At 40.3% G+C, this 22,959-nt stretch overlaps 1 protein-coding gene across 2 annotated transcripts; it reads right to left on the reverse strand.

The window, feature by feature from the left end:
- Positions 1-996: 996 nt before the first annotated feature.
- Positions 997-22,474, reverse strand: LOC135233122 (fibrinogen C domain-containing protein 1-like). 2 transcript variants are annotated; one of them, XM_064296335.1, is made up of 8 exons: positions 21,925-22,474; positions 13,974-14,450; positions 13,091-13,250; positions 9,486-9,622; positions 8,295-8,357; positions 7,446-7,542; positions 4,908-5,087; positions 997-3,240 (listed from the first exon to the last, which is right to left on the reverse strand). In XM_064296335.1, exons 1-8 carry the CDS (start codon positions 21,994-21,996, stop codon positions 2,993-2,995), a joined length of 1,434 nt encoding a protein of 477 aa, XP_064152405.1. In that variant the 5' UTR covers positions 21,997-22,474; the 3' UTR covers positions 997-2,992. The 2 variants fall into 2 exon arrangements, with proteins under 2 accessions (XP_064152405.1, XP_064152406.1); XM_064296336.1 differs by lacking the exon at positions 8,295-8,357 and having other exon boundaries at positions 21,925-22,470.
- Positions 22,475-22,959: the final 485 nt, after the last annotated feature.

Genomic DNA, 22,959 nt, shown 5'->3' on the forward strand with positions numbered 1-22,959 from the left:
CTATGTTGTCTGTGTAAATTATAGTGTGTGTGCAGGGGGTCTATGGTGAAATGCAATTTGAAGAAACCTACATTCACAGTGGGGTGCCCTTTTTCTTCCCCTCCAAAAGTGTGCACAGCCCTGATCCCATGCAACATTTTGAATTGACAAACCTTACCATAGCACCTTTTGAATAATTGAGTGTGATATCTCATCTATACGATTTAATGGTATGCACCCCACCTGTCGCACAGATTACTCTGAAATTTAATCTTGACTCATCCTGCCGCCAGGCGGAAGGATATTCCATCAGTATGTGACTAGTATAGTCCTTACGTGAAATAGAACTCTTTTGTTTCGTTTGTATTTTTTGGTAAATTCTAATCTGGTTTTTTGATTCTTGCTGCTGATGAGAGGTTTACATCTTCTAGTGTTGCCTCTATAATTATGCTCTCAAAGTCTTCTGCGTATGGTGGCTTGTGATATTTGGACCCCTGCCAGGAAACTGTGAAACGTGACAGACTGCTGTTTTAGGGTTTAACGGCTCTTAGGATTGTCTGTCATCAACTGAAGCTGTCTTTCTTGACCAACTTGTACAGTGTTTAATTCTGAGTTTACCAGTGGTTTCTTTTGTTTTCAAGCCTTTCAAACTGCTGTACTTGACATACTTATTTTCTTTGGGATCCTTATTAATGAATTATTTGGTTAGCTTACAGATTAGTTGTTTTTTAGCCATAGTTAGTCCTCTGGCCTTCATGATGGTGTATATCTTCTGATTACAAATGCAATCTCCACAGGTGAAAACAAAGACTAAAACCAAGCCTAGCACTCTCCTTTTATGTGTGAACAATCCATGCAAAATGGAACACCTGAGGAACAGTTGATATCTGTCGGTCATCCGATAACTTAATTTTGAACAGCGGAAATAAAGATGAAATCTCATATTCTTCTTTTGAGCTCAAATCCAAATGCCTTCAGATGTGCCCTGCAACTCTAATAAAGAACAGCACAACAGTGCAGGGTTGGGAAAGACTACTTAGATTTGATCCTGTGGAACAGGTGTCCACTGTATTAGGAGTTTATGGTTCAGTTGTACAAGTCTTTATGACAGGGTGTTTTACACCTCAAACAAGTTGATTCATACAACTTAGGTTTTAGCCACTGATGCAAGTACACCTACCGTTCACATTGGTGATCTAATGGGGTTTAGCAATGAGATATATTACAATAACCAGCAACAACAATAGTAATAAAAACGTACAATACACAGTGCCTGATTACTCATAGTTGCTCCTCATTTGGAAAAGTTGAAAGTAAAATGTGTTCTGCATACAATAAATATACAGCCTGCAAAGCCTTCACAAACATAAAACATGAATGCACATTAATACCTTCATAAATTAATTGTTTTATAATATGAAGAGAATCTATGTAATGAAAATCTATTCCAAAAGTAATTCCTGAATGGTCTCACTCTATTGCCACACCTTGAATTCCTGTCAGGACAAAAAATTAAGGAACTAGTCGTTCAACCAGGGTTTGCTTACCTTTGCATAAGATTTACACCATTAAGGTCTGATTCACTTCAGCCACTAAGCATTCCGACATATCAAAGGGTAATGAACAATACAGAATGAAAGGCAATCTCACATTTGACATGACACACACTACATTTTTGCAGGCAGCAGGAAGTTGCCTTGGATATATTACCTATTACATAATTGCTTAATGCTTTGCAATTAGAAAATCACATAATATATATGAACAGTACCAAAATTCAGGGTTTCCAGGACAGATTAATAACAAAAACTGTTATATCACAAAATGAAAAGAGCCCTTCTTCGAAATGAAAACACAAAACAATGTTAGGAACAGCAGGGTCCTCATGCACAGATAGAGTGGGGTTTACTATGGGAAAAGCTGAAAACACAGAATAAATTTAATCTGTAGCCTCTTGGCATGGTTGGGGTAGAATCATTCAAACAACTGAAGTAATGTGTACTGCGGGTCTGGTCAACAGTGAAACTACTATACTGAGAGAGTCAATCAAAGAAATGAAGCACTTCTCCCTATAATGTTGTTGGCATTCAGTTTACCAATCAGTCCTAACATGGCACGTGGTGATTTCAAGGTATATACAAACATTATAACAGAATCCTAGTGCCGCATTAATACTCCACTTTCTGCGCAAAGAAGCACCTCAGTTCTCATGTTTTTAGTGTGTCAGTGTGACAGACTTCTATATTAACCTCTTTGTTCCTTTCAGATCAGCTACCTGAAGGAGTGGAAACATCACACTCCCTCAATATGTTTGTCTATTTCATTATGGTGAATGGTTCATGCGAGTGGTTGCATTGATGGTGAAGTGTTGCTGTGACTTGCTGAAGTGTTGGTGGTCTTGGAGTGATAAGCTGTAGTGATGGTGTCATGGTGCTGTGGCGGGTTGCAATAGTGATGACGTTGCAGTGATTGTATGGTATTGCATTGGTGGGTTTCAATAAGTGGTCAGAGATGCACTGGGTATCTCATTCCCAGATTGGTTTGAGGACAGTGCGTGTATGGGAGCCAGATATGGATATCTGCCAATATAAGCCCAGGTCATACATATCTGCAGACGTTAGGTATCAACAAGAAAAAAAAAGCAAAACTTGATCTAATTAGGTGGAATATCCTACGCACAGGCCGGTTCGAAGTCTTCAAATTAACACCTATACCTGTGTCAGACTGAACAAATGGTCGATAATCATTATTAATGATGACCACAGTTGGTTAAAACATTGAGATCAGGACAGAGAAAGCAACCCTGCAAACTCACATACTCATTTTTACTAACCACCCTTTGCCTGCCATCACCACACCTCTGGAGCCAATGTGGTCCTCACAGTCAGAATTCTTTATAACCAGTGAATTAGCATCTCTCACAGAGTCATATTTCCTTAATAGAGTCTGTGTGTTTCTCATTGGGTCAGCATGTTTCTCACGGTTTCTCACTCCTGATCACTTGTTTTCCTCCTTATGTAGCCCGAATTTTCATCTCAGAGAACTTGAGTGAGTACTGCCAGCCGGTCCAGGATGACCACTCAATGCCGTCAGCATAGGAGGTGTGCTGCCCATTCAGGTACTGTCCGTTCAGATTGGAGGTGTGGCAGTTACGGTACCACCAGGCCCCATGGTAAAAGGAGGCACAGTTATTCTCAGAGTGATCGTTATCCTGGTCTGTAGTGGTGAACTTCATCCCATTGTGTTTCAGCAAGGAGTCACCTACACACACACACACATACACAAAAATACATGGAGAAAAATGACAGTAAATAACATTCCTCATAAAGAGCCTTTTTTAGAGAGTCAGGAAGTTCAGTACAGCCAATGGGTTTCCCTGATGTAGCAGTATAGCCCAGCCTCCTCTGCCCCCTCTATATCTGTTACAGTCTGGCACCCACTTAGGGAACTTGTGTTCATAGAAAGTTACTTTTGTCTTGTGAGCCAAAAAGGAAGTCTGCAAATGCAAACAGTATAATCCTTATATCTAAACCATATGTTTAACATAGTGAATTAACCAATGTAATTTGGATGTCAATGCATTCTCCCTGCTAAAGAGTAAAAATACAAATTGTCCTGCCTTGGTACTGATGGTGAAGCAGTCTTCTTCAAAATTAAGAAATATACAGTACACTATATTGCTAAAAATATGTGGACATCTGCATGGGCGAGATTTGGGTTCTAAAATGGGGGGGGGGGAGTTTTTATTTTTTCTTTTATTATGTAATACTAGTGTGCAATAAACAAAACGTGCTGTTTCAATATCTTTTTTTAAGTACAAAATGCATTAAGGGACCGCTTAAAAAAAGCCTACAATGTCCCTTTTCACATGGGGGCGTATTCCAGTTTGAAATTAGTTATGCATGTGTTCCATACACAACTCCAGCAAGAATCCAGAGTCCCCACCTCCTATTGTTTTCAGATCCTGAATGATCATGCAATGAGACGACCATTAAAATAAAACCGCGTGCTGGTACTACTCGGTAACAATAACAAACAACAAAAAAACAGTAACGCGACTATAATTTTTCACGTTATCTGTAAAACTTGCATTCTGATGTATTTTCTCTTGATACACTGGTGTCACAGGAGCGAACCAGTGCCTAGTTCAGCACTGCAACATTGTATCGACATTGATTGCCTGAAACAAAAAAACTAAAAAATAGACTATGTTCAGTTTTACGCTATGCTATTTACCAACCAGGGATGTTATTTATGGACCATGTAGGCTAACATACAAACAAAGCTCTGAAATGTTTCCTGTGTCTGTGAGTGACGCTTCCTGAAGCAATTTTTCATTTTCGTTCTGTTCAGTTGATTTCGTCCTCTTTGTAAAATGATTTGTTAACATGTCTGGCCATTTTTGGCAAGTGGCAATTGCTCCCCTTTACTTTATTCTCTTTGTATAGTATTACTGAGCATTTGCTGGCAACACTGGAGTCTTAAAAGTATTATATTGGATTAGTGATGATACCACAGCCTTGCCAATACTGGAAACCTAAAATCCAGAAAGCGGGTACAGAATGATTTCATGCACATTTAAAATGTCATTTTATTACTATTACTATCTTTAAATGAAAACAGTGAATTCCAATAATTAAACATGATCAATAAACCTTTAACTTGAACTTGGTTGCAACCACAGTGTCATGCAAACAGCCCATTTTCATCTCTACCATGCTCTATCACAAAAATGAAATTACCTGTTTTTACCATAATATGAAAAATAAAATGTATGTAAAATATGAAGAATAGGTTTCAGTACACATTCAAATGATAATTTTCAGGGGGATCTTTTAAAATGGAAAATTCATAAAGTACAGAAAGAAAATATTACTACACTAGACACTAGACTAGGTTTTGGCACTAGGTTTTGGATAATACTAGACCTGCAGTGCCGGAGTAATCAGCAATGGTCAGAGGGTATCCATCATCATCTGGGTCCACAGAGAAGAGGCCCACTCCGAAAGTACCATACTTTGCAAAGGCAGTGTTGTTCTCGAAGTCCTCTAGGTCAATCCGGAGTTCGTAGTTGGCCTGGATGGTCAAGGCATAGATCTGCCTCAAACCTGACACACAGAAGAGAGCTGGTTAGTGTGTGCAGAAAAGGTGAACGGTTGGAGTAAGCAGACCTTACAGAAATGGAAAAAGCTGCACTGCATTTTTTAAATAATGTTTTTGTCAAAATAAATTGAGAAATATATTTTATACCAGTGTTTTTAAAAAAATATACACTACATGGCCAAAAGTATGTGGACACCTAACATCCAACATCTCATCCAAAATTATGGACATGAATCTGGAGTTGGTCCAACCTTTGCTGCTATAACAACCTCCACTCTTTTGGGAAGGCTTTGTACTAGAGGTTGGAGAACTGCTGCAGGGATTTCCTTCCATTCAGCCAGAAGAGCATTAGTGAGGTCAGGCGCTGATTGGGTGATTACGCCTGGCTCGCAGTTGGCTTTCCAATTGATCCGAAAGGTGTTGTGTGGGGTTGAGGTCAGTGCCCTGTGCAGGCCAGTCAAGTTCTTCCGCACTGTTCTCGACAAAACTATTTCTATATGGACCTTGTGTGCCCAAGGGCATTGTCATGCTGAAACAGGAAAGGGCCTAGCCCAAACTGTTGGGGAAGCACAGAATTGTCAAAAATATGATTGTATGCTGTTGCATTAAGATTTGCCTTCACTGGTACTAAGGGACCTAGCCCAAACCATGAAAAACAGCCCAAGACCAAGGGATCTCCAGATACCTTTGGTCATATAGTGTATATTGAATATATTTTTAAAAATTACAATAATTGGAGAGTTTTAATTTCTTGCAAACGCTTTTATCCAAAGCGACGTACAACAAATATATATATATATATATATATATATTGCCGTATATTCAATTTCTGAAAGGAGATGCACACTGGACCTTGATTGTAGCAAACAGGAATGTCCCATGTAGAATTTTTAACAATTGCATTGCTCTACATGCAGTAGGAGAGACACTGTGCATTCCCATTGCTCTACATGTAGTAGGAGAGACACTGTGCATTCCCACTGCTCTACATACAATAGGACAACACTGTGCACTGACAATGCTTCACCCGCAGAGGAGGTAGGAGAGACATATACTGTCAAGTTTACACTATCAAAATAAAACTATTCAGATGGTTGAAGTGTGCACTCAGGTGAATTTCAGCACAATATCTTTTCACCTGATCACACAGCAAAACACTGCACTCTCCTTCAGTGCAGAAAAGGCAAACTGTTAGGATAATGTATCAGCAATAACCGCATACTTCCTAACTGCACAATTAATCAAGCGTCTGGACTGATTTGCATTTGCCAATCGGCCAATCTGGGCTGATTGGCTGATTACCAATTGACATATGGAGGATAGCTGTTGGAATGCCAGTTGACAGACCACATAAATATGTGCCTGCTTATATTTTCAGGTCTTAGTTAAATATATCCTAGACATTGAAGGGGTAAAACTCCCTTAAAGATCCCAAAGCACACCGCTAATATCTCCCTAATGCCTGCCACACATGCCTCACTAGTCTGCTCAGCCCTTAATCATTACAACAGCAAACTGGGTTATGGGGGTTACTAAACTTAGGAGGGCAGAATTTAAATAACTGACTCAATGGCATGTAATGCACAACACGCTGGCACTGTACTCTATAAATGATGCAAATGATGAGGTCTTTAATAGCCTTGGAACACAGCTCTGCAGAATCTCAGCAATGCTTACCATACCGAAGGACTCAGTAACCTTTATTAATGACGACAGTGTCCTTACATTGTCAGTATCCTAACTTGCCCATTCAAAAAGCTTTTGAAAATGTATTTTAGGGGCATGCCAACTAGTTGAAGAATAGGACTATTGGTACTACTTTTGACAATATAAAACTGCTTTACATGGAAAACCAGAAAATCATGGATAATATTACCACCAATCATTAGGTGTAGTACTATCACCAATCATTATGTGAACTCTTGCCCTTGCCAGCTGCACATTTAAGGATATATATCCTGCTTTCCACATACAAAGGATAATTTGGTAGTTTTGGCTGTATAGAGGTTGACTGCAGTGTCTGCAACTTAATTGAGCAAATAAGGAAGGCTGCAAGTGTGCTGCCTCCCTCAGTCCTGACACTCTTCTGCAGACAGGTAGATAATGTAAGACCTCAGAATTACAGTCTGCTTTCCCTGCATATAGAGGCTACCAACACCTCTCCTGAGAGAGGCAGGACCTGTCATATTCCTAAGCCATAATCCTCAGCATTGTTTCCACCTGGTCCTGGTCTTTCATATGAAAAGGTAAAGACTGCAATAGATTTTTTCAATAGTAAGAGTGGTTTTGTTAGTTGAGGTATTTCTGATAGGAAAACAAATTCTGAAGACTCTCCAAAGATGACAGAGTTTCTGAAAACTTACCCAACCAGTGTTCTCCAGTGATCTTTCCAAATCCATTACGGTATGCGTCCCATCCACGGAAAAAGCTGATCGATCCATCCTCCCTGCGCTGAAAAACCTGAGAGTAAGAAGCAAGATGGAAACAGACCTACAAGTTCAGATAGAGAAATACACCTGTGATTTCAGTGAAGAACATGCATGCTTGTGGATTTTTATTGTTAATAATGCAATGCAGAACACTACAGAAACTAGTAGAAGGGTGTGTGACAATGAACAAAGAAAGTCAGAAATGTGAAATTGGTAGTTTAGGTGACTTCAAATGGATCTTGTTACTTCTAGCACCCTGCCTATTTACAGCACAGAGGGTGCAGCCTAAACCGGAATTATGCACTTAATATCCGTCTTTCAAAGAGCTGTGCAAAACAGAAGGTATTGACAATCAGCATTAGCATGTCTTTTGGCAGAGGCATCGAACAACATGAAAGTGCTGAAGACTGGAGAGTTCTAGACTGATAATACTGGCATCTGGGTGGAATTGAAGGCTATGGGCTTCAGAACCAAATAGTCAGGATGTGGACAATTTCATGGGTCCTAATTGACAACGGCCCTCAAAAGAATGTTTGAATACAGGATTTTCTGTGGTGTTGGGGCCTAATGTGAGATCTTTTCATAGGGCCCAAAATCCCAAATGGCGCTTGTAAAATGGCAGACTGTGCTCTAAGAAATGGCTTGTGGTGTAAAATCGGGGGTAAGGTCCAGGCTGTGGTGTATGATATACTGTATATGTGGTGTAATTTCCAGTCTATGCTGTAGGGTAAGAAATGTATGCTGTGTTATGTCTCTCTCTGGCTCCAGCAGCCTTGTTTTCACCTCTTGCAGTAAGTCCTGCTTTACACGCCACATGTCCAGTCTTAATCCCTGCCTTTCTGGAAACTGTAAAAATGGTCAATTGTCAGACAGTTCTATTACACACAACCATCATCAAAGTGCAGCTCTACTTACCTTTACACATGGAGTCTCTGTAATCCAAATAAAACCCACTTAATGAGCTGTTTTAGGTCACTCAAGAGCCTTAACAGCATGGTAGAAACAGAGTTCTTAAAAGCCGATTATGGAAGAATCAGGCCCTTAACTCTGATTGGCTGGCAGGGCGATCCATAAGAATGGACAGACCCAGTGACAATAAAGCAACACCTGGCACATTCTGTGTTAAACATACCACTGCTGTTTGTCAACTAACAGGACTAATGTGTGTCCAATCAGAGGACCTAAACCTGAACGTTGTTTAGCATACAATGAATGTTTGGGTGCATTGCAATTTTACTATTACCCAAGCACATGCTCTTGCCCACACAGAATAAATTTCTAAATTAATTCTGATTGAGTAGACTTTACTCTAGAGTATAGAGCATTCCAACATTGCATGACGGACCTTTTGAATCAATTGCAATACAACAAAGCAGACCCAAAAAAAATGCTAAACATAAAAGACCCCAAACAAAGCTATTTATGCTTAAGCCTTTTTCACATCTAAAGAAAAACTGGTTTGGATGGATGCAATTATCCTGTGCTATAGAAGCCAACCGAATATATAAATTGTATATTTCTGCCAGTCAGATCATTACTGAAGTCAAACAAATAATAATGTTGTAAAAATAAAATATCCTCTGTGACCATCTTGTGAATCTGTCCTGTCTCTGCACCTTGTGTGCATTTGTGTGTGAAACCAATCACAGTGGAAGGTGTGTCAGAACCAGCTCAAGAAGGTAATTTAAAAAAAGGAAGTCACACTGTTAGGAATAAATGCACTAAGATCCCAGCTGCTGACAAATTAAAACTTCTACAAATCTGTCTTAAAAAAGCCTTTCCAATTACAATTTTATTGATGACTTTGAAGACAAAACCCCTGAATACTTCTCTGAGCTACAGATTCCTCCTCTGTGAGGTGAAAAAATAAGGTGATGATCGCTGTGTGTGTGTGTGTGTGCGCGCGCACACGTGCACTCGCGATTGTGTATGCCAAGGAGGGAGAGAAACTGGGACACAGAGAGTGAGACTTACTGTCCAGCCTCCTCCATCTGTTGTCATATCACAGAAGGCCTGGAAACCTGATGGGTGGTGTGTGGGAAAGATGGAATAGATCCCATTCTCTCTTTGTCCACTGGCATAGATGTCGCTGCAGTCTCGTGGTCTGGATCCTGCAGACAATTCATTAATTAAGGGTTTGGAACTGAAAGGGTAGTAAATAAAAAAACTATGGGGTCCTGCTCTGATCCCCTGAAACTGGCAGACAGAATGAACCTCAGACCTTCTCTGCGTTACATTACATTACATTACATTACAGGCATTTGGCAGACGCTCTTATCCAGAGCGACGTACAACAAAGTGTATAACCATAACCAGGAACAAGTATGACGAAACCCCTAGAGAGAAGTACCGGTCCAAGTACAGGGAACAACCGCATAGTTCAACTTGGACCCTGATGGTTAAACTGATTAACACTAACAACGAGAACGGCAACAACGCAATCTATGGAAAAATAAAAATAAATAAAAATACAAGTAGTCGTTAAGACATTTGATGCGCCTAAGTCACCTATGAAACAGCTGCCTAGTTACAACCCTAAGTTTAGTCATTTACAGGGGGGAAGGGAGGGATGGGGAGAGGTGCAGCCTGAAGAGGTGGGTCTTCAGTCGTCGTTTGAAATGGGTCACAGTCTCAGCTGTTCTGACCTCCACAGGGAGGTCATTCCACCATCGTGGGGCCAGAACAGACAGGAGACGTGTTCTGGAAGTGCAGGTGCGAAGAGGGGGAGGTGCTAGGCGTCCTGAGGTAGTTACCAACAAGCAATTACTCAGATTCCATAGTGACAACACAATTCAAAGTAGCTACCAATGTTGCATATTCAATAATTATCTACTTGGTATTGAATACATAAAATATGTACTGTATATTTTCAAAACCCAGCTAAAATGATTTCATTCCAAAATCTATTGTCAGACCAACCACCTTGCTAGCAACCATATGACCATGTGCTCTGCTCTTGCAAAATGGCTGAAGATAAGCAAATGTAGACTTGGTCAGTATTTGGATGATAGAAAGTGCAGAAAGTGGCTTAGGTGGGACCAGTATTCTTCACTCTGGATAAAATAACCCCAAATGTCCCAGTGCAGTGATGGGGACACTGCACTGTAGGAGACGATTATATTCAGACATCATGGCACTTATTGTATTGAGTAAAGGGCAATTGTAGTGATTTGGGGGTTACTCTGTAGCCACATTTAGGAGAGATAATTAGGTGACTCAGAAGTATTGAGCCAGTTTTTCATGGGAATAGAGGGTTGTCGAGTAATGTTCAATGCCCCTGCGGCCATTTTGAAAGAACACTGCTGCTGATACTCCACCAACAAAAACTGTCAGCTGAGAGCTCAGTTGATCCCAGTTACATTAGGCAAGACAGTCAATTTCTGGGCTGCATTTTGCTGCTCAAGCACGGCAGGAAAGTTACCGCAGTTATTAAGCACCAAGGGAAAAAGACACACTGGCAGGATGCAGCAGGAAAATTTCAGGAGCTAGAGCTGATTTCTTCAGTTGGGTGCTGGAAGCAGTAAAGCCACATGTATAAATAGAGGTTAATAAATAGTTAAACAAATAAATAGCCAAGTAAAATACATAAAACTACAGCATTTCTAGTACCGTATCAAGCCTGGCCTTGAATACCATCACACTCTTTGCTTCAACCACATGTTCTGGCAAACTGGTCAAAGCATTAACAAACCTCTGTATGTATTTGTTCGGAATTGTCTCTTGATTAATTTCTGTCTGAGGCCCCTTGTTCTATTAACAGAACTCGGTCTAAAAATAATTGGTAACTCAGTTTATTGATACCTGTAAGTTGTTTAAAAACCTCTATTAAATCCTCTTTTTTAGGCTGAATAAATTTAATTCCCTAAGTTTATCCCGATAACTCTTCAATTTCATGCCGGTAGACAGTTTAGTTGCCCTTCTTTGTACTTTCTCCAGAATCCCTATATCCCTTTCTTATAATGTGGTGCCCAAAACTGCACATAGTACTCCAAGTGAGGCTTGGGCTTGGCTTGCCTTAATAATCTATACTTCTTGTAATATATCCCAGCATCCTGTTGGCCTTCTTCACAAATACGGTACAATGTTTAGACCCTGATGAACTTTGGTCTATTATTACTCACATTGAGCATTACCTATTTTCACTCTCCCATGAAATGTAATCTCCAGGGTCAGTCACCTATCTTGTATATTGGTATTATGCTGCCATGTTTCCAATCCTGGTATTTCACCAGTGCTCTCACTCCTTGATTTTATTTAGTTGAGACGGAAGAGCATCCCATCAATCAATCAATCAAATTTTATTTGTATAGTGTATTTTACAGCAGTTGTCACAATACGCTTTACAGACAACCCTGGCCTAAACCCCCACAGGAGCAAGCCTAAAGCAACAGTGGCAAGGAAAAACTCCCCATGGTAGATGGGAAGAAACCTCGGAAGGAACCAGGCTCAAGGGGGAAACCCATCCTCCTCTGGTCGGCTCAGGGTGCCGACTGGTGACCAACATGTCAGTCCGTTTTATACGGTTTATGATGTGGCTCTGATGATGGGTGGGGCCAGGTGGCGGTGATGGGGAGCAGCAGGTGGCGACAGATGTGGGCAGGGTGGAGGCAATGACGAAAGAGGGGCTGGACCGCAGAGGTGGGGGAGACCAGACGACTCTCAAAGCACTCTAACTGGCCCCCAACCGGCCCATAAATATCACTTCCTGCAGAAATGATGTTCTGCCAGGTCTCCCAGTCAAAAAAAGCTATCTAAGCCCAACCCTACTTAGCTTCAGCAGTTTGACATGAGAAGGCAACAGGATAGTATGGAAACTGGTTTATGTATGTAACCCTACCCCTTACTCTGTAGCACCACCCAATTATGTCTGTAGCCCCAGACATGCACACACACTCTCTATGTATGTGCCACTAACCACTGCTTCTTGTCCACACTGCAGCCCACCATCTGAGCTCAGAAGAAGGAATACACTTAATGTATGGTCAGCATGACCAAACTGTAGACACACACTCAACCAGGGGTGGCTCTTCTGCAGTAAGATAGGGGTAATCCAGCTAGCTGAACTCCTTTGTCCCTGTGTGATTCTATTGCCAAACATTCACTGTCTTATAGAGTTTCCAACCATAGTTTGCAATGGCACTGTCATGATTACATTTCATTCTGTAAGTTGGGTGCATCACTATACTGAAAACATAGATTTAGCAAGATGTACCATTTATCAGTACAAAACAACATACAATGGATTTACTGACTGATCAAAAGCAGTATTTCCAGCCTTGTTATGTGTTGGGTTTTTTAGACAAATGAATTAGTTTAGAATGGATGGAGGTGTTTATGATCTGTAACTTCATTCATTTATCAATATATTCTATTCCACCCACTCTTAACAGACTAATGTCTATGATTGTTCTCTCTCATCACCCCTTTCAATGGTTCAGCCCTTTAATGCTAACTCATCCCACCAAGCCCACCCCCCAATGACCCTGCCCTTTCAGTGTCTCAGGCATTGACTCTGGCCCCTCTCCATGACTAAAACATCCAACGAAAGAGAGCAGCAGAGGCTTAAAGATTGGGATTACCATTGGCACAGGCTTTGGGTCGAGCCCCACGGGTAGGAGCTCTCTGGAGGTCAGCCTTCAGTCTGTTTTTCATGCTGCTTGTCTCCTTCTGCAGGGAGCTGAGTGCCTCATTCACGGAGTTCACCACATTCACCATGTTAACCTGGCTCTCTGACATCAGCTGCAAGACAAACAGTGTTTCCTGCAGGTCAGAATCCCTATTAGGTCTGCATTCCAAAGTGATGTCATTCTTTTTTCCACCTTTTGAATTATTCAGATAGATAGAGTGCAGAAAGAGTAGGAGATGGGATCACAGCTGGGAAGATGCTGTGGCAGGGATCAAGCGCTTGTCTGCATGTACTTGCATATGCCTCGAAAATTGGCCGCCCTACAGATTATGCACGTCTCACCCAAAAGTGACTTCATTCTTGGTATGGAAACAAGAATGGGCGAGTACGTCTACTAGTGAAAGGGAGTTGCAGCAGTTGCCAGCAGCACCTGACAAGATATAACCTAAGTCTCTTCCCTATTAATAGTAATAGTGAAAGGATCTTTACCTGATTCTATCTGCAGGGATACAGAGCTACTGACCGATATTTGATGAGGCGACTTACAAAGAGGAGGTGAACTATCATGGGAAAATGTGTTTGTGTCTGGAGCCAATAGTTTTTGTACCAGATACACAATCATGGCCGGCATTTTCTCACTTGGATGAGTTTGCCCTATTCAGTATGGTCGAGCAGCACTGACATTCAGAGAAACACTGTCTGTACTGCAGTACTGACTCACAGCATCAATATGTCAGTACTGAAGCACTAACGCACAGCATAAAATTATCAGCACTAACTTTATCGGTCATTATATTTTCACAATAGACACACAGCTGGGTTGGGTGTTTTCTCACCTGGACGAGTTGGCCCTGCTCAGTTTGGAGTACTTTCAGATCCTGTCCCAGATTCCCCTGACCATGCCTTAGTGATTCGTAGTCCATCTTCAGCTGGCTGGCATGAACAGACAGCTTCTTCAGCTGGTCCGCCAGGTTGACCAGAAGGACATGGTCTTGACCCTTCTGGCCTTTAAGGTCAGAGTCATGGTCAGTGAGTGAGTGCAGTAGCGAAGTGTGAGCACCCTCCAACCGCAGGAAGTTCTTGTTGTAGTCAGGACAGTTAGGGTCAATGAAGATGTTTATGTGGGAGCCATCACCCCTTTCCACGGTAACTAGGGCATTTCCTTCACCCTGATTGGTTCTGATGAGTGGCTGGCCATTCGGCATGGGTGGGGCTTGGTAATTGTTCATAAATAGGATGGTGCCCGTAACTGCGACAGCAAGCAGAACAATCACGAAGAGCAAGGTTGTCCAAAGGAGGTAACTGCAGGTGCTCTGGTGGTGAGGATGGGACAGAGAGAAGGAAAGAGAAGGACAAAAGGAGAGTGATTTTTTAAATTAAGATTAGGAAAGACTACAAAATTGAAATATGGACAATCATAAAACAATATATAAATGAGGTGAGCAACCTTTGTAGGAACAATTAAGAATTCCTAAGTTCCACTCAAACAGTCAAATGGACAAATTATCAAAGGCTTAAATATTATCAGGTCAAAGCATGAACGTCAAAATGAATTAAATTAATTCCATGGATCTCAATGATTCTGTAAAATGCTCTGATCAATTCCAGGATTAAAATATTCTTTGAATAGTATTTGCGGAAAAACAATTAGCTGATCTTTAAAATGGTGCTTGCAAGATAAGTGGTGGGGTTTTATACACTGGATTTCATTTGTTTCATTTGTGTCATGGTTGTTATATTTATCCCTTTTTACAGAGAAGTAAAACAACACACAAAACGAATATTGTTTTAATAACCATAGTGATTTAGGACCTTGGTTTCACATCCCTTAAAAAGGAAAGCACCTACCGCCCAGTGTCCCCATTACTTTGCTGGGGTTTTGGATTCTCTCTTTTGGTTAATAATACCAACCAAGCTTACACCTGCTCAGCATTAGACATTAGAAAGGTACAGGGTGATATGGCTGCTGGCAAGCTTCTGCTTTTCACTGAAGGTCCTTCAAAGACATTACAGCCTGAAGCCACACATACATTTTTTGAAAATCATACCAGAAGTTAGAAGCAGCTCTCCTTAAATTAAAAAAAATAAATAAATAAATAAGAGAGTTGGGAATAGCAAAATAAATAGATATAATTGTTCACAGCAAACAATAACCAACAACAGAAAATATTTCATATAGATACTGTCTCTTTAGACGCTCCAGGCAGTCATTGTGGCCGTTGTGCTGTAGGGCTGTGGTTTCAGTCTTCAGACAGGATCAGCAGATCATTGACTAGCAGCAATGGAACTTTACCAGCTCTGACTCCAGAATTTGAGGAAGCACATATCTTTCATCTGACCATATTTGGAACAGGTGACAGGAAATGCTCATCTTTCTTACTTCCTTTGCTTGCAGTGAGTGCACTGCCTATTCTTTCTGCTCAGTCAGCTCTTTTTGCTGTAGCTTGAGTCTGCACTTTGTTATGGTTTGAGTTAGATGTGTTTCCTTCACTGTGATATTTTGCCAGGGTATAATATCACAGTAAAGGAGCCAAACTTAAAACAGGCGCAGAAGCATTCTGATTCATTGATTGTTTTTGCCAGACCGTAAGGGCTGGCCAAGAACATTGTTAAAAAGTGTAGGAGTGGTCGTGTGCAGTAGATCACGCCATCTTAAATGACTAGCGCCAGCTGGTGAGTATGATGATTTTCAATGGCGGAAAAATTAGTGCAAGCGCAAATAACAAGTGATATAGTTCATAGTTTAATTTAAATAAGTTTTGTTTCAAATCAAATGTTCTGGAGTACAGAGCCAAAACAACAAAATTGTGTCACCCTCCCAATACCTTGCATTTAACTGTATATTGATGTGGGAGAGTGAGTAGCTCCAGGGGTTCTCTGGGAATAGGTGATCCCTGTGAAGTGTATTGTTCTGGTATGACTGTGGATCAGTCAGGTGTAACAGAAAAAAGAAGCTGTCTAGTTTGGTTAAGCACCTACCCAGAAAAGACATCCACCAATGAAGCTACCCAAGCCTGTCTACGCTCATGGACATTTTCAGCTTATAAGAACATTAGAATACATTAATTATAATTATTATAATGATTAATTTATCAATTATTCAAATGATTACAACTGTCATGTCAGTGCAACTATGTTTATCATTTTGCCAACCATATAGAGTGTCCAGTTCTTATTAAGCCTGATGTTGAACACCACAAAGTTATCTGGTTCTACCAAAAATTAAGTCATTTCACGTATACAACAATGCTTGTTAAAAAAAATTGCATTATCAGAAAAACATACACAGAATTGTCAGCCTATGTTTAATTTGTTCTGCAGAGAGAACACAGCTTGAAATAACTTCTGTAATCCACTTTATTAATCCTTTTTAAAACCTTAAACCCTAATTCAAATCCTGTCCGTGAGCCAACAGAGATTAATGATCTGCTAACCGTATGTGCGTGTCTGTGTGTGTCTATGTGTGTCAGAGTGTGTGTGTGTCTATGTGTGTGAGTGTGTGTGTGACATCTTGCCGAAATGCAATGGGATGAAGTTTGCCACTAAGGACCTGGATAACAATCATTCAGAATAAAATAACCATTGAGTGCAATATAGCCTGTGAAGATAGTTACTATAAACATGTAATTATATTTTCATGTACCATTCTGTCACACTCTAATTATGACATTTACTATAATGCTAGTGAAATTATCATTTAATCAAATGCATGCAACCGACTAATAAATGTACATTCTATATTCTTAGATTTCTAAAATGTAGTTCATACAACAAAGAAATACGAAGCATGACAATCGGCCCCAAAAGGGAAACATGCCAACTCATGTAAGTGTGTTACACCTGTCCCGTATCATTGGTTCCGGAGATTTTTCTGTTCGCCTGATTATTATTAGCAACTTCAATTAACTTCAGTAGAATCCGCTTAATAAATTTCCAAAAGTATGTGGACACCTCTTCTAATGAGAGGTTTTGGCTATTTCAGCCACACCCATGACTAACAGGTGCATAAAATGAAGCATACAGCTATGCAGTCTCTATTGACGAACATTGGCAGTAGAATGGGTCATACTGAAGAGCTCAGTGACTTTCAACATGGTACTGTCATATGATGTTACCTTTCCAACTAATCAGTTTGTCAAATTTCTGCCCTGCTAGAGCTGCCCCACTAGTCAGCACCCCACCACCAAAGAAACCAACTTGTCCCCCATGATATTGGATTTCCAACAATGCAAAACATGATAACACTGTATTATGGAGAACCACATAATGCTGATCCAGTAGGATGTTTTGCAACTGAACGCCATATTTTCAGCACAATCACTTCTGTACTCCTGTCAGCACCATAAACAGCCTGTTGTGAACTGCCCTACATCATCATTTATCAGTACTGCCAATTCGAACAGGTTGTCGCCTTTGTCTTTGGCCTCTGGATGCGTTGTGCTCTAATACAAGAGTTCATTATTTAATTTAGCTGTGTTCATTTGCTAAAGAGTTCTGTGCAGGCTTGAAATTTAAGCCCGAATCCCACCCCATACCTGAGACCTTGAGACCTGACCCAAAGCCTGACTGGTACTATAGATTTGAACTCAACCCGTAAATCGTTTCACTGACTACAGTGTGTTTACATGCTTGCTCACTCAGTGCCTTCACTTAGCAATACCATGCAGCAAGTGGCTATATTTTATTTCCATATAGGATAGTATACAGTAGCTACACAGCTTACCAAGGCACAGCAGCCCATCAGCAGAGCAGTGTGATAGGCTAATAACCCACTTGTCTTACTGGTTAGTAGCGATCAAGCACTGTACAAATCCAGTTTTTTTCAGCTGGCTTACTAGTTTGCTTTAGCCTACATATCTCACTAGTGCCTTCACTGCCAGCAAAGTTTCTGCTATTCAGTTCAGTGGGATCAGTCTTCTTGCTATCATACATCAAAACAAGAGTGCAATCCCTACACTGTACATGACCAGTGAGGTGTGTACCTGTTGTCAAAACAAGGTCATAATATTTCCACAACAAAGTCGTTCCCGACTCATTCGAAATTTTCATTTAATTTCATCCATTGCGAAGTTCAACATGGACTAGAAAGAGAGAATGCATCTGAAAAAAACAAGCTGCAAGAAGTTTATTTCTTCAAAAAAAGCATTTAAAAGATAAAAAATAATTCATTTTCACTTAATAGAAAACAAACCCAAACCCTCAGCAGAGACGTTACCCTCAGCTTCCTTTCTGTGAGTTTCAAACAGTTTCCCCCTGTTCTTAATTAGCCCCGGGGATCAGAGAAAGAAAGGGGGCAGTGGGCATGGGGGTGGGGGTTGGGGGGGGGTATGGGAAGTTGGGGCTCCATTGTTCTCATCGTTGTGCGTTACTTTTTTTTTATCCATGCACTAACCATCAGAACAAATATGCAGTTTAACACTGCAGCCAATTGTCACCAGACATACTCCCACACTACTCCATGTAGCCCTCTATGACAGTATTAAGTATTATCAAATTTGAAATGACCAAAATCCCAAAAATGAGCAAAACATGAGAATGCAGAGTAGTAGTCATTAAACCCATCCAAAACAATCCATGCGTGGGATTCAAGCATATTGCCAAGGTAGGATGTAAAATTAGATGTAGTTTCTACATTTTGTTTTAAAACTAATTAATACCCTTAAAATTTATTTTATTCAAACTGTTTGCCCAAAAAAACAGTACAGGTAGCAAGCCAATTAACCAAGTCTAGAATTACAAAATTTTCATTATTTATGCATGAAAACAAAAATTTTTGATTAACATTGCAGCCATAATTTCTCAGATAGAAACATGGACATTGGTCATGACCGAAGGTAGAGCTGAGTAACTTTCAAGGCTGATTGACCTAGAGCGTGACCCACGCGATGGGCGTGGCCTCTCACAAAAAGGAGCATAACTCCCGAATGGATTCTCAGATTTGCACAAGATTTTGTGGAAAGGTTGGTCATGAGCCAAAGAACAGGTCACGTGTTTGTGTGAGGGTGTGGCGCTGGGCGTGGCCTATCACAAAAAGGCACATAACTCCCGAATGGATTCACAGATTTGCACAAGATTTTGTGGAAAGGTTGGTCATGAGCCAAAGAAGAGGTCACGTGTTTGTGTGAGGGTGTGTGAGGGGGCGTGGCCTATCACAAAAAGGCACATAACTCCCGAATGGATTCACAGATTTGCAAAATATTTCATGGAAAGTTTGGTTATGAACCAAAGAAGAGGTCACGTGTTTGTATGAGGGTGTGTGCGTGGATGCATGCACACATGGATGCATGCGCGTGTGCGGTCGCAGCTATTGCAGATTCGCACTTGTTAGAGGTAAGAGTCCACTGACTATATTAGCGCAATTTTCATGTAAATAGCATAATCGCTGTAGTAGGAGATGTTGTTTAAGTGTTTTTCATTTCATTCAAATTTGTGAAAATTCAGTGGGCTGTAAAGGTGAAAAAGATACATTTGTTCTGAATGAGAAGTGGAATCTATGGGCTTCGTAATTGTATCTGTACAATAATGTGGCCAAGAGTTATGCCTTTTTAAATAGTGAAAATTAACTTCATTGCTATAGCACCACCGGCACCAAATCAGCGAATTGACACCAAAAATGCACGTGCACTAATCGAAATAACTTACAGCATACCAACAGGGCCAGCCTGACCCAATAAACAAAGTATACATTTGTTTAGGACCCCGCAATTGGTTCGGGGCCCCCTCCCTCCAAGATAATAATTTTTTTTTAATTATTTTTTCCAATCAATTAATCTAACAAACAGTACACACAACTGTAACAATGAAATGCAGTATGTTTTGTTTTGTATATAAATTTCTTAAACCTAATTTTGGAACTAGGAAGGAGGATTTTTTGGGTGCTGCGTTGCGGATGCTGTGCGCAGCACACTTTAACATTAGATTACCCCCGACTGGCAGGCGAGGTTAGTGTCTACTGTTACTGTCTGTCAACTGCCAGCAGTAGCTAGGTGTCCACTGTCCAGCTGCCATGAAACGAATGTACCCTTCTGGGTCAGAAAAAAGAAAAAAATCGAAGAGGAGAAAAGAAGTCGAGAAAAAGGTAAGCTGCAAACATATTGGTATATTAACGTTATATATTTTTAAACCACAACAGCCCCAATACGTTATCATAGCTAGCTACGCACTTTACCTAGCTACCTACCTACCTACCTACCTAGCTAATGTTTTCCGAGGTGTCTCTAACTTTTTATTACTGTTTGATTGCAGACTGGCTTTAAGAAATATTTACTTATTTATTTACTCTTTCTATAGAGTTTTTATCTTTTATTGTACTTTTATTGCACTTTTGTATTGTACAGTTTATCTTGTTTAACAATTTGATTTATAGCCTGTTGTTCTTTGCACTTTGTTCAAATCTGCTCCATTAGGTTGTTTTAATATATATATTTTTAATAAATAATTGTGTTCCCTAAGACAATGGCTTTTTCATTAATCTAAATATATTTCTATTGGTGCCAAATCTTGCTGGCTGGGGCTTGGGGGGTGGTTTTCGACCAAAACAGAGGGCCCTATATAGACTTTTTGTTTAGGGCCTCCAGAAACCTTGGGCCAGCCCAAAATCCCAAAAATGAGGAAAAGATCATAATAGCAATTAAACCCATTCAAAACAATAGGAAACAAGTGGCTTTCCAGCTTGTACACTAAATTAACTTTAGGTTCTACACTTCTAAACTGATTGACAACCGTTCAATTTTGTTTTATTCAGTTGGATGTTCCTGACGAATTAATAAAAGTTGCAGTCCTGTAAACCAAGTCTAGAATTAATTACTGAAATTTTAATCATTTTTGCATAAAAACAAAAAATTCATTTAACACTGCTGCCAGAATTTTTAACATGGAAACTTTCTTTTATTTCTCTCTTTAATTTTAAAGAGAAGAGCCCCTGAACCATGTTACATGCAAATCGGTCAGTCAGAGACATTGTTTAAGCATGTTTTAGAAAATTGGAAATTGCAAAAATATCTAACCTGAGGCATGTCCAAATGGCTTTTTAGTTCAATGTGGGGAAAGAAATCTCTGGAGAAAAATTTGGGCAAGTTCAATAACCTGAGACAGTGGGAGACGAAAGGATTCATGTTGCCACTTGTGGTACCTCTACTGTCGGTCCTTAGTTTTAGGAGCTTCGTGCTTGGACCCTCAATAATCAGAACAAAAACAATAGGGTTTCAGCACTTCATGCGTGGACCCCTAATAATAATAATAATAATAATAATAATAATAATAATAATAATAATAATCAGAACAAAACCAATACGGTTATTCGCTGTATGGACCCCAAATAAAGACAGAAACATTGTATTACAGCGAATGCAAGCACTGTGTAGTCATTGTAGCACGTTAACAATATAGATACCATATTCTACCAAACGCAAATTTACGGTAATAGAAAAAGGAATTCTGGTGCCATCTAAACCAGAGGACAAGGGTGAGAGCGCACCTTGCGGGGCTGCAGAGACAAGGTATTGGGCCAACAGTGCTGCACAACACAATACGGAAATTTGGCAAATAGCAAGCAAGAGTCTTTCTTGGTAAAAGTTAGTCTAAAACTACGTTCTCTCTTAAACGTCGAGATCCTGTCTTTACTTGTGTTACAAAACACGACAACATTCCGAAATACTGAAAAACCTTTGGGACAAGCTATTTTACCAAAGGTTTAGGCATTATTTTGCAAGCGAATGGGCTACGCGTTTGGATAAATTTGATGGCTCTCTGGAGTGCTGTCACGAGCTTGGGGCATATCGAACCTACCTTTGACTTATGTTGTGATCCTTCTCCGAGTTCTGAAGCGCTGTTCATGATTTTCAACCGGTCATTCACCATTCTCTGGACACCTTAAAGCCACCTCTGGTATCATAGGCAAAGGGGAAGGTCTTTACGTTCATTCTATAACATTTATCCCGTGTAAAAAAAACACGGATGGAAACGCTACAATCAAAAAATGAGAAAAATCTTCGTCTAAAATTATAATCCAATAACCAAGTCCAGCGATGCAGCCTACCCTTACTGTAAAATAGAATATAAACGCTGATTTAACACGAGCACGTTGGTTTGAGGTAATTATCAGTGACGAATCTCTGGAAACAAAATTTGTATGTCTCTGCTTCGACAAAATCCCTTAACCACTTAAGTAGAAGACTCGCGCATTTCGTGGCTACATATTAGATTAAGGACTTAAATTCTCAGCGCCTTAATCACAGTCAGCTGCGGACGCCTGCCCGTATGTCGGCTCTGTCTGCATCGTGGCGGGACGGATAAACCCTCTCACTTGTCCTCCTGGAGAAGCTGGTCTGTATTGGGAGTTTTTCAGGCACAAGTGGTGGAACCGGCACCTCGAAATTCTAGATATGACACTTGCCACAACTCCCACGGTCCAACCTCCTGTCCCAACAGATTGAGGCAAGATTCCTTTGCAGGTTTGCCAGGATAATTCATGTCCAAAGCCCACTTAGTATCATCTGCCATATAAAGTAAACTATGGCGTCAGATGTGAACTTTTGATTATGATTTAAGTAAATTATGTATATATATATATATATATATATATATATATATATATATATATATATATATATATACTTTCTGTTGATTTACAGTGACCCTTCCCTAAGGGGACAAGTGGACCCAAAGCATGCCAGGAAAATGCTCCCCACAGCATAACAGAACCACCGGGCCTCTCACTGGAGGGGTCTTGGTGTACGCCACACATGCACTCGAAGGATGACTCATCTGACCATATCACCACTTTTCCACATCTCTGTAGACCATGGTTTTTGCACCATTGAA

This window comes from Anguilla rostrata, chromosome 10 (genome assembly GCF_018555375.3).
Source record: "Anguilla rostrata isolate EN2019 chromosome 10, ASM1855537v3, whole genome shotgun sequence".
Taxonomy (NCBI): Eukaryota; Metazoa; Chordata; class Actinopteri; order Anguilliformes; family Anguillidae; genus Anguilla; species Anguilla rostrata.